Source organism: Nomascus leucogenys, chromosome 16 (genome assembly GCF_006542625.1).
Source record: "Nomascus leucogenys isolate Asia chromosome 16, Asia_NLE_v1, whole genome shotgun sequence".
In the NCBI taxonomy this organism is placed as follows: domain Eukaryota; kingdom Metazoa; phylum Chordata; class Mammalia; order Primates; family Hylobatidae; genus Nomascus; species Nomascus leucogenys.
Window position 1 is genome coordinate 61764838 of NC_044396.1, and position 16841 is coordinate 61781678.

General features: G+C 42.4%; 1 protein-coding gene across 10 annotated transcripts in view; it reads right to left on the bottom strand.

Annotated features, from left to right (window-relative positions):
• The window catches only part of SYBU (syntabulin), a 116662-nt gene that overhangs the window by 55493 nt on the left and 44328 nt on the right, over positions 1 to 16841 (bottom strand). For 2 of the 10 annotated variants that reach the window (XM_004090796.3, XM_003256122.3), the window contains exons 2-3: positions 14153 to 14233; positions 12240 to 12444 (exon numbers count right to left, since the gene is read on the bottom strand). In XM_004090796.3, the coding sequence (XP_004090844.1) occupies positions 12240 to 12444; positions 14153 to 14233 (286 nt within the window). Of the gene's footprint in view, positions 1 to 12239; positions 12445 to 12825; positions 14132 to 14152; positions 14399 to 15414; positions 15955 to 16841 lie in introns of those variants that run through there. The other 8 variants (XM_012508620.2, XM_012508637.2, XM_012508646.2 and 5 more) reach the window with 7 other exon arrangements.

Here is a 16841-nt window from a genome sequence, read left to right on the forward strand (position 1 = left end):
GACAATACCATAGTAGAAATGAGAGGTAACAGTGGTTCGACTCGAGTGGTAGTAGTGAACATTAAGAAAAGTACATGTATTTGAGATAAATTTGGAAAAATAACTGAAAGCATTTATTTATAGTAATGAAAAATAGGAAAGGATCAATAATGTCTTCTAGGTTTTTTTCTTAAACAAGTGGGTATATGGCAGTCATTTCTGAACTGGAGAAAAATGGGTTTATGAGTGTGTAGCGGGTGAAATCAAGAATTCTGGTTTTGCTATGTTACATTTGAGACACAAATTAAACATGACCTTGGAGATAGCAAGTAGGCACTTGGATAAGTGAGCCTGGGGCCCAGCGGGGATGTCTGGAGCATCGTCACCCTACAGGTGAGACATTGAAAGACACAGGCCTGGATAAGCCCTTGGGGAGGACAGGAGAAGAGGCCAACAAGGTGACTTGAAAGGCAGGAGGAACGCTCAGCGGGGCGGTTCACAGAAGCCACGGAGGAAAATCTTTCCTAGGAGGGGGGCTTGTTCAATTATGTTGAATGCTGCTGACAGGTCAAGGAAAATGAGGGCAGACAGGGAGAATATTAGATTTGCCAACATGGTCACTCACATGCTTGCCAGGACACATTATGGAGCCAGGATTTTGGAGAGGTTTTGCCATGAAGAGGAGCAGAGAAACAGGATGGCAGTTGCAAAGAAATGGGGAGTCTTTTGCAAATGAAGGTAGTTGTAAAGAAGGAAGGGAGCTCTTTTTTCTTTATAGATGGCGAGTGCGTATGTGCTAATGGAAATTAGCTTGTCAGAGTGACTGAAATGAACACCTCACACTAAGACATGTAACTTACATCTACAAAAGCAAAGTAGAGAGTGGAGTAATTATTTACTGAGTGCCTTCCTTGTTTCTTGGAGACAAAATAATCACTTCACGGATAAACATTCCTGGGATTTCTGAGCTATTTTGGAGCTTCGAGTGCTCCCATAAAAGTCACTCTGGTGAAGCCCTGGGCAGTAAAGGAGGATGCAGGGCCAGGTGAGGTAAGCTCCATTTCTGCAGAAGACTCCGTGCTCTCTCTCTGGAACACGGGCCGAATACTTGGTTTCTACCAAGCATCAAGTTGTTTGATTTGCACTAGCAGCCCCTGAAAAAGGAATTTGGAGGAGAAAATATTTGGTCCAAATATTTAATGTAGAATGAGTAATGAATCTACCTAGAGGTTTTGGTGAGGGAGGAGTTGGTGTTGAAATTGGGAAACAGAGGGTGACTCTATCACTGACAGAAGAAAGGTGAGCCCTGGCACGGGGGTGGTGAATTTATCTTTCGGGAGAACTTTATCTTATTTTTTCTTTCATATGGTTATGATCTTTCCAAAATAGGCATGTTACAAATCTTTCTGACCTTCCCTCTCCTTAGCATTATGGGTTTATTTGCAGTTTCTAGGCCATGCCTTTTTAAAGGCTCAGTTTTTTTTTTTTTTTTTTTTAAGTTTCCTTGGTAGGAGAAGATAAAGGAAAGGGAGAAGAAAGAGAACTAAAAAGACAGGAAGGGAAGGAGAGGAAGAGAGACAGAGAGACAGAGCCCATGAAGCTATTTCTTTTATTTTTTTGAGACAGAGTTTCGCTCTTGTCGCCCAGGCTGGAGTACAGTGGTGTGATCTCGGCTCACTGTAACCTCCCCCTCCAGGGTTCAAGCGATTCTCCTGCCTAAGCCTCCTGAATAGCTGGAATTACAGGCGCCCGCCACCATGCCTGGTTAATTTTAGTAAAGTTGGGGTTTTGCCATGTTGGCCAGGTTGGTCTCGAACTCCTGGCCTCAGATGATCTGCCCGCCTCGGCCTCCCAAAATGCTGGGATTACAGGCATGAGCCACCGCGCCCAGCCCCAAGAAGCTCGTTCTTATTCTCTTGAAAAACTTATAATAAAATAACTACAAACCACTTTAAGGACATCTGAATTAAAGTGAGTTGTCTTGTAGCAATGTGAGTATCTTTTCCTTTCCTTTCCATTTTTCTTCACAATAAGAATCTGAACATGGTGATGGTCAAGATAGAGTAAGGGATAAAAATGGAAAAAAATAAAGAAAAAGCAATGTTCATCATACTGTTTATGTAATTGTTACATCTGAGTTTTTTCTATTTTGAAAAAAAGAATTGTTTTAGATAACATTTATATCATGGAATTTACTTCTTTTTTTAAAAAAAAGAACAAAAGAAAATAGAGTCAAAGAAAAAATATACTCATAGTCTAATTCCAGTGACAGTCATAATACAAAATTCTAAATTATGAAAGTTAGTCTCATAGACAAAATGTCCATCCACAGAAGAATGTTTGAATAAATTATGGTCCTCTGTAGAATGACACGCTATGCTGTCATTACCATGAATGTGGGGGACTTCCTTGTGCTGACAAGCAATGACAGGTACAGGTACTGCCCGGAATATGCATTTCTTGAGGGCAGGAAGAGCCATGCCGGTAGTGTTTATTGCTCTAGCTCAGCAACTAGAAAACTGCCTTGCACACAATAAGTATTCAATAAATATTTGCTTCATGAACAGAAAGGATCACAGATCAATATAGCATGATTTCACTTTGGCAAAAAGCAAAACAAAATACATCATACAAACGTGATTAGCTCTGGTCTGGTATATGTGTTTGTATATTTTATAACAAATATGTTTTTGTTACTTCTGAATTTAAAAATAAAAATATAATTAGCATTAAAGAAAATATAATCCTCACAAACACTCCAGCATCAATAGAAGGGTAGCCTAAGATCCAGAGGGTCTTAAGAATTCTGAGAGTTAGGTCAGTCTCTAACAGTGATCCTATCTGCCTGGTCACCCACACACAAAAAGAATAAAGCCTGAGCCAGCTGGTAAAGAGGCAGAGCCCAGAGAAAATCCACACTGAGCAGGGAAAAGTTGAAGGATATGATTTCTAGTGGGATGGGTGAATGCTGTGTGATCTCAACGACAGCACAGCTGTGCATCTGAAAACTTGGTTTGGGTTCCCTAAAAAGAGAGAACAGTCAACCTGAAATAACAGATCTCCTTCTGGAGCCAGAGGAGCCTAGCAGCTGGCAGGGAAGCTTCGGAGCAAAGACTGTATCCAGCAGTGGCCAGGGCACCAGGTTAGGAGGCACCTTCTGCTCCAGTCAGTGGGAAGAGGCTGGGGCTTTCTCAGAATAAAAACCACCTGGAGGGTGGGGTAGAGGGTGGTGACCAGTGTCAAATCAGACTCCTGGGAAACATGAAAATGTGGCCTGTACTAATTATCTTTTTTTTTTTTTTTTTTTTGAGACAAAATCTTGCTCTGTCACCCAGGCTGGAGTGCAGTGGTGCAATCTTGGCTCACTGCAGCCTCCACCTCCCGGGCTCAAGTGATTCTCATGCCTCAGCCTCCTAAGTAGCTGGAATTACAGGTGTGTGCCACCACACCCAGCTAATTTTTGCATTTTTTGTAGAGATGGAGTTTCACGATGTTGGCCAGGCTGATCTCTAACTCCTGGCCTCAAGTGACCTGCCAGTCTCGGCTTCCCAAAGTGCTGGGATTACAGGTATGAGCCACTGCAACTGGATATAATTACCTTTTAGATTGTAATCTAGGCTGCTCGTTTTTCTGATGGTTTTTGTGACTGAAAAATAACAATTAGAGAAGACAGTACTCCTCACTGCTCCCTAAATATTCCCTGTGCTTTTAAGACTCTGCTTTTACCCACATTGATCTTTTTGCCATTTTATGCTTTGCTTCTCAAACTCCTACACAACCTTCAAAACCTTGCTCATGTGCCAGCTCTTGAGTGGGGCATTTTCTGGTTTTCCTAGCAAAGAGATCTCTCTTCTAGATGCCCACAACTCTGGAGTCATGGTTCTATTGTGGAGCTTACCCTTTTTGACATTTAGAGACGCTAAATTCCTCAGGACAGGAATGTTTTCCTCGTCTAACCAAGCTATTTAATAGAGTACTGAGTACTTTTCTAGTTGTTTTATTTCCCCAACTACTAAGATAGTGCCATGCTCTCAATATATTTTATAAATGAGAGAATTATTCACTTGTGCTGTTCTCATAATTACAATTTCTACCAAATTTCAACAAATGCTTACTAAGAAACTGCTAGGAGTGCAGGGGACTATATTGTTCCTGCCTTCATAGGGTTTACAGTCTTGAGGAGTCAGGTAACCAAATAAGAAATTTTAAAACTAGGCTGGGCATGGTGGCTCGTGCCTGTAATCCCAGCACTTTGGGAGGCCAAAGCAAGCAAGCAAGCAAGAAATTTTAAAACCAGATAATGTGGAAAGCATAAAGATGGGGGCACCTAACCTGGACATTGAAATTAATCCTTCAGCTTCTTACTCTGATCTAGAAATATACTTATTTGTAGTCACATCCAGTCTTATTTCTTTTCTTCGAATTTATGTATCTTTTTTGGTCTACCTCGGCCTTGTGAATACTTCTCCACTATTATTATTATCTTTCTCTCCCTTCATCTCTCTCTCTGTTTTATTCTTTACTTCTCAGTCCAAAAACTTTATCAAATACCTGCCACTTGATAAACACCTGATTTTCACTGTAAATGCAATATTTGTTTTTATTCTATTATCTGTTTCCCATCCCAGTTAAACCTTTAAAAAAGTTGTCTATACTTTGTTACCTCTCACTGATGTCCCAGTTGATGAGAGGTTGATACATCCCATCTCTTGCTCACCATCAATTTGCTGCAACTGTTTCTGCTGCAGCTGTTTCTGCTGAAGATGACTGACAACCTAATGGTCTGATCCTTGAGCACTATTTAATGCACATTTTACTTAATCTTGCGGTGATATCTGAACCTCTTGGCTACTTACTTCTTGAAACTCTTTTCCTTTGGAAGGGGAGACATTGTCACACCTGGGTCTCGTACTTTATTCCTGAATGCTCATTCTCAGGTGTCTTGATTTCCTTTTCCTGCCTCCTCTTGCTACACCTCACAGTCCTTCTCCTAGTCCTCTAACTTTCTTCCCCGTGCACTCCCCACTAGTAATATTATCAAAACCCTTCACTTCTGCTGGTCACCATCTTAGAATTTTCTTTAGGGCTCCAGACTTTTGCCTAAAACTCAACAAAGCCTAAAATGAACTCATTAACTTGACTCCCTGCCCTTCTCCCCAAACCTGCTATTCCATATTATTCATCCAGTGGAGATTTAAACACAATCCTTCTCCTTCACCTTCCATTTGCAACTGGTGTCTAGACCCATCTGTTCTAGCCCCAAATCTCACACATGTCATTTATCAGTTCCTCACTTAGACTGCAGCAGTGTCCTTCAAAGCAGACAGACTCCGGTCACTCCTGCCCCCTCCCTGTCCAACACAGAAATAGGAAGACTTTCTAAATTATAAGTTTGATCATAACACTTCCTTGCTGAAAACCCTCCACTGGCTCTGCAAGATCTTTAGAAATTGCAAAATGGTAGCCCATGATCTATATTCACCTATGTGCACATGCTATTTGTCCCACAGAGTTTAAAAGCTGAAGTTTTAAAATTCAGAATATGTTTCATGATGGCACACACGTCCAGTTCTTGAGTTCTCTCTGTTGTCTTCTATCCAGGTGGCCTCACTGTTTACATTACTTGCCTAGTTCCTGTATGGACCCTTGAGCTCATGGAAGAAGTTCTGAGCATGGCATAGGAAGTCTTGCACAACCTGACCTGCCTGCCTTTCTGTCTCATTTCATGCTTTTAACTCAAATTTGCTGATGCCAAGGCTCATGTTTATCTACTACACCACACTAATTAATGTTACTTCTTTTCTTCCTTGGGCTTATGAAATGTGAGAAGCCAACGCAAATAATACATGGAACAACAAACTCAAATTACAAGGTAGGAGTGTACGTGGGGTGGGTGTGAATGAAAGGGACTGGGACACAGGTGAGTAAAAGCAGTACTGTGGGAATCCCATCCAGATGGGATAATTTGTTACCCCATTTATTTCAGTGTCAGGGTTAAGGCAGTAAAACAATTGATTTTTCTAATCCCTGTGTATCATTCATTTTTGTAGCCTAAGCACAATTCCTGATCCTTTGTAGGCATTTAAAAATGCTTACTGAATAAACATGTTTTGGTGAAGGCTTGCAAAAGGCTGAATGTCCTATCACTTCCAGGCCTCACCTTCTTTTCTTTCTGCCTCCTTCAGTGTATCTACTGGGTGTTCAGGGTACACTCTTGGTATCAGTATATCCCCTTTTGGCGTAACCCCAAATCATCCCAATATCACAAAAGAATATGCAAAATAGTAAAAAGTATAGATATAGTAAATTCAGAAAGAGGATAAATAGGAAAATAAAAAAGGAAATTCTTTCTCCTCCTCCTTACTTTGCTACTGTCCGAACACAAGTTAAACCTATTATGTAGACATAAATAATATTATGGCTAAGACTAATGACATGGGACCAGTAAATATAGAGTCAGAAGCTATAATTTCCGGGGACTGCGGAGGCATCCTTCCACATCCACCTTGCCCCATGGTCATTGGTTTAAACAGCCTGGCTGGCCACCATTTCTACCATCTTTGATCCTTATTCATCTTGTGTTGCTACTTTGGGCATACCCCTCATACTCCTCATACCAAATCCTCAAATACACACAGACCACAAAGAAGTGAGGTTCAGCCTTCAGTGTGCACAAGAGTTATCAGGAAAGCCTGTAAAATGCAGATTCCTGAGCCCTTTCATTTCAAGACAATAGTTTTGGGGTAAGGCCATTGTACCTGAATTTCAAACAAGTTTTACTGAGGATTCAAAAGTAGGCAAACACCATACTCCAAAATTGGAAAACATTCCCATAAAGACAGGTGTTTTAGAACCTGAAAGATTTTCAGGTTAAGTACTTTAATTTGCTTTCAGACATAGTCCAATTCCATCATGTTTACCTTTCACCATTCCTACTGCTAAGAATTGTTGATTAAATGGCAAAAATTTTGCTCTTGGCAAATTGCAGTTACCACATTCTCAAAGAAATAGTGCCTATATGCCTTTAATTTATAAATCTATTTCATTATGTACATGCTTCTGTGGTGAGGCTGCTAAGCATTTAAAATATTTATTACACATTTCCTAGGTCTCATACTCATTAAAGTGATACTAAATTGATAGGGTCTTTTTTTAAAAAATTCACAGCAGGGTAGCAGTCATTCAACTGTAGTATAATTTGGAATTGCAGCTCACTTCACTTTAAGCAGTTCATCTCAGTTCTAATCATTATGTTCAAAGCTTCACTCTATCCAGATGCCAAGTTTCCCCAACTGTACAAAAGCACAGGAGAAATATTTCTGTTTGGCAAGGCCTGGTAAATTTTTGGAGGCGTTGTCATGCCTCAACAGGGCACCAGTCAGGTTATAATTTGCCTTAATTGCTTGTGCCACAAACAGCAACAATGATTACCTCTTGGTCACTGGCACTCAAAGAAAGATTTCTTCCCAGCTACTGTAAATAACAAAATACTTTCTGCAAACACCTTACTTGGGATTAGACTGCAAAGCATCTCAGATTTTGACCATTTTAAAAAAATGACCTGGTGCGTTTTTAATGTGTTAAGTCGCACACTTGCCTGTGTATCTGTGTGTGCACATTAGAAACATGAAAATAACTCAGATAAATTACTGTTCTCCCATAAAACAACTAGTCTTCTATCTGCATAATTTGTTCCACCTGCCATGTTTACAAGGCACCCCAAGGAGAACTAGCTTAAAAGCCAGCAATCCATCTGCCTCTCAGTTCTAAGGGGGTAATTATTGCCTCAACTAAGCAAAGAGGAATGCCAGCATGCTGCTAACCATGTCAGGTGACTGATGTATGTGCCTGACACACTCACCCAGGTCATCGGCTTTTCTAATAGTGGCTGGGGTCATGGTACAGTAACGAACACAATTCACTACTTACAGAAAAGGGGGAGACAAACGGATAGAGGCTACATTCAATGGGCCAAACCCAGAACACAAACCAACAATGTGGGCTTTATAACTTCTTGTTTTAAAAACAAGAAACATGGGGGAGAAAAGACAGGTTGACTTTATGCCAAAACACTGGTTTAAACAAACAAACAAACAAAAAACTTGTTTTTTAAAGGGGACAGGAAAGGAGGTGTTTTGTCTCTATTAACTTCCTATTAACTGTACTTCCTCACGTATTTTTAAAATAAAGCATTAGTTAATATTTATTAATAATGTACAATGTTCTACTTGCTGTGCACATAAAATAGGGCCTGGCCTCTAATACTGTATAAACTTAACTGTCTCCAACTAAGGTCATAGTGACCAAGACTGAGGACAAACTGTGAGGAATACTGTTGGAAGACTAGAATGATGTCCAAGCACAAAAACACTCATGTGCTGATGAAATGCGCAAAACACATGCAGATCTTCGAGAAATTCTGCTAAGAAGAAGCGATTAAAAACAAACAAAAAAAAAGAGCTCTTTGGGGACACACCCCAAATGAATTGCAAAAGGTCACACTCAACTTCTTCCCTCTGAAATGAGGTAGAGACAACATACAAATTAGCATATAGAACATCAAGTCATTAAATGTTCCTTGCCAAAGCTCCCATGGGAAAGCAAGAGGGAGGCAGTGGAGTGCGGAGGGAAAACAGAAAGTGGGTAAAAACGGACAGATCACTTTGGAAATAGTTCCATTCTTTTCATTTCACAGGCTGGTAAAATTATAAGAAAAACTTGGGGGTGGAGTAGAGAAAACATCAACATTGAATTGACATTTATTTTGCCGAAGTACAGCTACCATCAACTATCATGAATTTTTGTTTCATTACAAATGATAGAAAAGCCAGATTCACAAAATAAAGGATAATTCTTTGTATTAAATAAATGTTTATGAAGCTCATTACATTATCTTTTTTTAAAAAAATAAAAATTTTAGAACATATGACGCTCTTCATAATTAATGCTTTTGATATAGATTTGAGGAAAGAGTCTCCAGTTTGCAGTTCTGAAAATGTAATTTTCAAATTAAATTTCATTGTGTTTGAGGTGACACGTTCCTCTGTAATTTCATTACCAGATTGTAAGAATTCCCTTAACTAGGCGTGGCCCCTTTTACATGAGTGAATGTGATGATTTATAAAGAAGATAAGCTAATACAGGAGGATTACTGGAAGGTTGTGAAGCTATGATGACAATAGATCCCTCTGAATTATTTTAGCTTTGTTCTAGTAAAAGATGGTATTTTTTAATATTTGTATGCACCTTGTTCTCTGACTTAACTGCCGTGATTAAACAACGAACACACATTCTGGCCTCAGTGTTGGAGTGGCTGGATTAAAACGAGCGATTTCCCCCTGCTGGTTGGACATGTCTTACATTCTCTATCTCACTGCCTGCAGCATTAACACTCCCCATAGTACCAAACCCATTTATTTTCCACCCACCAACCGGCCTCCTAAAGCATCATTAACATGCCCCCAAAGGCCTTGCTGCTGTCAATTTTAGCCTACACAACACTCAAAAGCCTTTGTGGGGTTTATCAGAGTTCTGTAGGAAAGGAAGAGAAAGGCATTAGACTCAAACCTTGGGGAATTGACAACACAGGAAGATGAAGAGAGATGAGGGAGAGGCCCAGGAATGGAGGAAATCCTATCTGCAGGCAGAGTGCAAGGCTCAAGATTGAAAGGCTGTTCAGAGACACCCATAATTATATGCTTCTGCCACTCAATTTTCATCTAGTTAATGGCAAAAAGATCAATATCTACTTTCGATTTTCATGTACAGCATTATAGCCTTAGCCAGAGACAGGTCTCTTAGGAAGGAGGATGATTCAGGAAGGGGGTCCAGGGAAGAATGATTCATAACCAAAATCAATAATCATATTGGTTTGCCTTTGTATTTTCTAAAATATATTTGGGGTTTTCCTTTTTTTGTTGTTGTTTTGAACAACTTTTTCTTATTTTCTGATAACACTACTCACCCTGAAATCCCTCACAGAGGAATTGATTACAGGGAGAGAATACCAGGAATAAATGTGGAACTGAGTTATGTACACAAAACTCTGTCAGTTTGAAATGATGTGCCCAGAGTTCATCCACACTCACCAGAGTGAGCTCTGGACTCCAAAACAGAGTTAAAGTAAACAGCATTACATTCTGCAAATATGACTCTAGATTCTAGGAATACTAACTGTGATAGCTTCTCAGTTATCCTTTTGTTTTCTTCTTGGGGGAATAGTAAGCAAAGCAGCGGTAGGTTTCCATCTTAAACTAGATTCATGTGATTCAAATAGAAATAAGTTTTAAAACATAATATTTTGATAGGGTTTTTTTTTTTTTTTTCAGAATCAAGCAGACGATTTGAGTTAGAAGAAAAAAAAAGTAGGCAGTGCAGAATTTCCAACATACAACTTATGCAGAGGACAGAATAACTTTGTGGAGGTATGTAATAAATCCAAAGCTGCATTTATAAAATCCTTGAAAAATGTAGCTGTGAGCCCTAAATGCAGTGGAATGTTAGGTCCTGCTAAATTAGAGCATTAATTAGAGCATCTTGATTCACGTGTTTCTTCTCATACATGTGTTAATCTTCAATTTCCATGTTCCCTAAATAAGTTCTAAAACATTATCCACTGTGAAACATTCTTCACTAGTCATAAGACAGTCACTCCTTTAAATTTTACCCAAATTCCTAATACTTCTCAAGGCATGTAAGTCCTTCTAAGTCATGTGCTTCAATGGGAATTAAAAGCTCTGTCAAGTGATAATGGTGGCACCTTCAGGAACTATCAAGAGATTTGTGCCCTTACCAAACATGCTCACAACTTTAAGGAAACTTTCTTAATCACGTGCCCAAACTGACATCCACAGTTCATTGTATTAAGAACCATCATTTATTAAGCACTTCTGTAAGCCAGGTACCATGCTAGGTGAACATTTAGGTACTGGTCTCATTCAACTTCATAGCCACTCTACAAGGCAAGTATTATAATCTCATTTTATGGATGTAACAACTGAGGCTTAAGGAGGTTAAGCAACTTGCTGAAGGTCACACAGTATGTAAGTGGTGAAAGGGCCAGGGATTCTAGCCCTTCAGGCTTGACAGATCACAAAGCCTGGGCTCTTCCCTACAAAACTATAAGGCCAGGCCAGCCTTGGGCTATAACTCTCCTTGATCTTGACCTCATTTATTAGGAATTGCTTTATCTTTGGGGAATTTTATAATTAGAGGTACACAGCCTTCTAGAGGTTGCTAGTATAAAATTCAATCCAATATTTTTTCTAGATTTAACAAAGGAATGCATTTTTAAAAACAGTCATAGAATGGCAGTCATTAAAAGGTCAGGAAAGGACAGATGCTGGAGAGGATATGGAGAAATAGGAACGTTTTTACACTGTTGGTGGGAGTGTAAATTAGTTCAACCATTGTGGAAGACAGTGTGGTGATTCCTCAAGGATCTAGAACCAGAAATACCATTTGACCCAGCAATCCCATTACTGGGTATATATCCAAAGAATTATAAATCATTCCACTATAAAGGCACACGGATGCATATGTTTATTGCAGCACTGTTCACAATAGCAAAGACTTGGAACCAACCCAAATGCCCATCAATGATAGACTGGATAAAGAAAATGTGGCACATATACACCATGGAATACTATGCAGCCATAAAAAAATGATGAGTTCATGTCCTTTGCAGGGACATGGATGAAGCTGGAAACCATCATTCTCAGCAAACTAAACACAGGAACAGAAAACCAAATACCACATGTTCTCACTCATAAGTGGAAGTTGAACACATGGACGCAGGGAGGGGAACATCACATACCAGGGCCTGTCAGGGGGTGGGGGGCTAGGAGAGGGATAGCGTTAGGAGAAATACCTAATGTAAATGATGGGTTGATGGGTGCAGCAAACCACCATGGCATGTGTATACTTATGTAACAAACCTGCACATTCTGCACGTGTATCCCAGAACTTAAAGTATAATAAAACAAAGGAAAAAAGTCATAGAAACAAGAAGTTAGATTTTACATTCGAAATTATAAGCTAGAATAACATATGAAAATTCAGGTGTGAGATTCCAATAAACTGAACTATACGAAACTGCTGTGTTTGTAGGTCACAACAGCCAGAAATGTACCGCCTTCTACAATTCATCCTAATAGTAGAAGTGTAGTTCTAGGCTATAAGGTACCCAGTATGGGCCCATTCACAACGCACCTGCAGTGCACACGCTTCACGCCTCTGGTGGCCTCCCCAGGGTACTGTACCTGAGCAGAAGCTGTTGCTGCTAACGGTCCTCGCTGAGCGCCCAGAGCTGCTGGGGTTGAACTCTCTGCTCTCTTCCTCAGAGAAAGGAGACTCAGAGGCTGGGGACACTTTGTGCTGTTGTTGGGGCATATGGGGCCGAAGAATCAACCGGGGAATTCGGCTTCGAGAAATCTCCTTGTCATGATGCTGCACTCTGTGCTCCTTCTCAAATTTGGACATCAAAAAAGAAAACAAAAAGAAACGCGTTTCCCTCTCTTAACTCCTGTCGGTTCCTTCAAGGATCAATTTCTAAGAAATCACATTTCTGAGTATTGAGTCTTCACAGAGTAGTCCTTCTTATCTCAGTTGCTGAAATGAGCTTCAAAACTCTTCCACTGAGCTAACCTTTCTAATCTACTGAATAGCACATGTCTGTGTGGCACATACACACACACACACACCACACATATACACACCTCCACTCACTAGCTAGAAGGCCATCCTACTTCCCTATGCCGGTCCTGACTCACCTTCCCACCCTGACTTCTATCACATTCAAGCTTCTGCCCCCCAAAGGCTCTTTATTAACACCACACTCTGACTTACTTGATAGCCTTCAGGCTTCCATTTTGCTTTCCCTAAATTAGCTGTGACAATCTGACTTCTGTTTTCTTGTCTCCTCACAAAGTTGAACCCTATATACCTGGAACAGTTATTTCCTGATAGCTCACACACAATTATCTTTAAAATCCCTCCTCTTCTGGGCAGGATCTTAATTATTCGTTAATATCCTGGTACACAGGGCTTGTTGCCAACAGAAAAGCAAACACGAATCCGATACTCGGGAAGATGGCTCCACCTTTTACATCATCTTTAATTTTTGTTTTCCTTACAGGACATCCATAAGAAGAGATTTTTCTCTCTCCTTAAAAACGCAGCATGAAGTACCCTGCCATGTCTTGGTTTTAAAAATGAATAACAGTAATATTTTCACAATGTTTCCCAACTTATAAAGTGCTTTTCCAACCATTTTCTCATTTGATCTTTACCCACCAGACTGTACACAGAGAGGACACCAATGAATGTCCCTATTTTCAGATAAGGAAACAGGCTAAATGGGGTAGAGATGCTTAGGCAATTCTGCACACCATGCCAGAAGTAGAACAAAATTCAAATCCAGTGCTTTGCAGGGTCACCACCACCCTACCTTATTAAAATGGATTCCTAGGAGGAGCGTTTTGCAAAAATTCCACTGCTTCCTCCAACCTCTGCCACTGAAAGGGACTCTTTGGCTTAGGTAACAAACACCTTTTCGAAACATGACCTACTGTTCCTTCCACCAGCTTACCAGGAAGGGTCACGGCCAAAATAAACACCTCTGGGAGGCCGGCACATGGCATAAATTGAAGGGTAAACCTCAGCAATGGGGAACTTCGGAGGGCCCTCAGGCATCCACTCTACCCGGGGGCCGCCAGCCGCACCCAGCCTCGGATTCGCCCTGCACATCTGCCGCCCTGCAGGTACCACGCGCCAGCCACTCCGCCGGGCACACCGCAGACCCTGAGCTAAGGCAGGGTCACTGACACGCGCGAGTCCTCATTTCCCAGTCTCGAATGCATCAAATTCCTTTCATTCACATCACACACACAGGACATCAACTGAAAGCTACACCCCACAGTCCCAGTTTCAGGAGGTGGGATTAACCCTCCAGTCATGTCATTCTCCAAAATCTATTCTTCCAGTACCACCTCCCCATCTCCTGGATCTCAACTCCTAAGCAATGCCTCCTGCCTTCTCCGGACCCCACCACCACCTCTTCCACCTTTCCACAGACTATAAACGTCACCCCTCCAGCTCTCATCCCGCCCGCTTCTCGCCCCGCAGTGACTGCCTTCCCCGCCCTCCAGCGCCCGCACTGCCCCGCGCTCCTTACCTTGCTCTCGCGGAGGGGCCCCATCGCGCCGCTGCCCGCCGGCTCCTGGCGCCGCCGCTGCCGCCGTCCAGGAGGAGGCACCTGCGAGCACGGAGCGAGGAGACTGCGCTGAGCCGGCGCGGGCTGCGGGCGGCGGCTGTTGGTGAGGCTCCAACGCGCCGCCGCCGCCACTGCCGCCGATTGCGCTGGGCTCCGAGGGCGCGCCCGGCCCCGCCCCGGCCGGACACGTGGTGCCGCAGTCGCTAGAGGCCGCTCCTGGGGCGCCTCCCACGCCCTCCCTCACCTGCGGCCTTCAGGGCAACTCGACCGCGCCTGGGCGCGCCCCACCCGCCGGATTTCGCCACGGCACTCCCCGCCCCCCCAGCCAGAGCCCGTGTCCCTCCCTCTCCAAGGAGCTCGCCCCGGTGTGGGCAGGCTGCGGCTAGCGGCATCTCCAGCCAAGGGGTGCCCCCACCCTTTTTTTTTTTTTGGCACTTGATCTCAGGTTTGAAAGGGGTGGCATTGGATGGAGTGACTGAGAAAAGCTGCGACATCACAGAGAGACAAAATGGAGAAAGTTTTCCCCTGGCGACCCCTCCTTGGCCTCCAGGTCTTAAGTCAGTCTACAGCTCCCCACAACTGCCTCGCCCGAGAGCGGCGGAGATCCCTCTCATACCGGACCCCAGCCAAGTCAGTGCGGCAGGACTGACACAGCCTCTGGGTTCTGGTATCTCAAAGGCTGCGACGGATTCTACTTGGAAGGGAATCATCAGAAAGGCCTTCAGAGGTCAGCGCAGCTCCCTCCGGCTTGGGGAAGCCAGGCTGCTATGTAGCCAGAGAACAGCCTTTTCCCCAGCGCTGCCCTGCAACTGCCCGGCTCCAGGAAGGAGCTCCAGCACACTGCTAAGGGAAGAGCACTGCAATTGAACTCAGAAAAACGAGTTCAAGCCAGCACTCCAATAGGTCCCTTCAGCCTGAGTGCCTTTATGCCTAAAGTTTTTGTTGTTGTTTCGTTGTTGTTGTTTTTTTGTTTGTTTGTTTGTTTTCCGTTGTTGTTGAAATGGCATGTCGTTCTGTGGCCCAGGCTGTAGTACAGTGGCGCGATCAGGGCTCACTGCAACCTCTAACTCCTGGGATCAAGGGATCCTCCCGTCTAGGCCTCTCAAAGTGCTCGAATTACATGCGGATGCCTTTGCATGCGTGGTCTACGCCTACGGTTCTTGACCCTTCTGAATTTCAAATTTACCCTTGTTAAATTGAGGGATAATAATAGTGATACCTACCTCTAGGATAGCTGTGAGGATTAGATGAGGAAAACAAACAGCTCTATCCAGCTGATTGAACAGAACTTTCCAAAGGGCAGCTAAGTCAGGTCCAGGTGATCCAGTCAATATTTGTTGATGCCTTTTACATGACAGGCAGAAAAAGCATTTGTGATGCACACAAATTTGTTTAAGAAAGCTCGAAAATCTGTCCAACGGCGGACTTAGAATACGGTACATTAGCTGGGCCAAGGGCCTTGATTTATTATAATTGCTACCCTTAAATCTTATCTGGTGATGGAATTCACCATGTATAATGACTTATATACCCTTTATTCAGAATTGGAGAATATTCCAAGCAGCAGTGTGACAGGTGAACCCTCTGATCCTTATGCACCAGCGTCCCACATGGGAGGACTGTGCTCCTCAAAAACGGAGGGTCATTGTCCCCTTTGGTCCATCCTCCAAACAGCATTTCTCTGAGTCCTCAACTCTCAAGCCTAAGAATGTATGTTGTGAGTCTAGAGAGAGCCTGAAGCCAGAGGATTAGTGGAATCAATTTTCCTTCTTCCTATAACTCCAAAAGAGAGCTTCCTCCATAAATCTTCATGCCTTTTCAATCTACTTAGCTCTCGCAAGAAGTGAGGTTGGTAATTTTAGGATTCTTTATTTGGGAAGAAGAGGTGATTAATTCGTACTTTCTATACCTACAGCTGTTTCAAATATGGACCTCAGGAAAGTGATGGTCCAGGATGATTCATACAACCGATTGTTCCTAAAATTCTGAGCCTGGGATTATATACTGTGAGATAAGAACAAACTTTTAAAGTTAATGGATGCTTCTGAGTTCCCAACTTAGAATTGAGAATTGACATGGGGACCTAATAGCAGAAACACCCTCCACTGAGTTAGCCAAGTCAGAACCTCAGTGTCATTGTGGACTTTTTTCTGTCACTCACCTGACCCACACATAGCATAAACCACCATGTGATCTCCATGCCACCCAAGTAATAACCGTCTTGAATCTGATTACTTCTGTCCACTATTTGTCTCCATTATCTTCATGTAGAGTATAAACCACAGTCACCCTAGATTATTGCAATAGTGGTCTAACTCAAGGTCTCTTGCTTTCACCCTTGCCTCTTATTCCTTTCTCTTCAATCAGTGTTTCCCTTTTTCCACAAGCCTTTATGAAAAGCTAAATCAAGTCATGCTTCTCCATGAAAACTCATTAATGATTTCCTGATTGTCCTCTAGGTAATACTGAAACTCCTTAATGTGGCACACAAGGCTTTCATGATCTGGCCACCTTGTTTACCTCTCCGATCTCATTTCTTACCACTCCTCTCTTTTATAGATACTCCCTCCCCTGCCTAACCCACCCCTTTTGTCCCTGCCACTCTTCCCCTACATACAAATGGATACTGCTCAAACTGTAGCACTTTCAG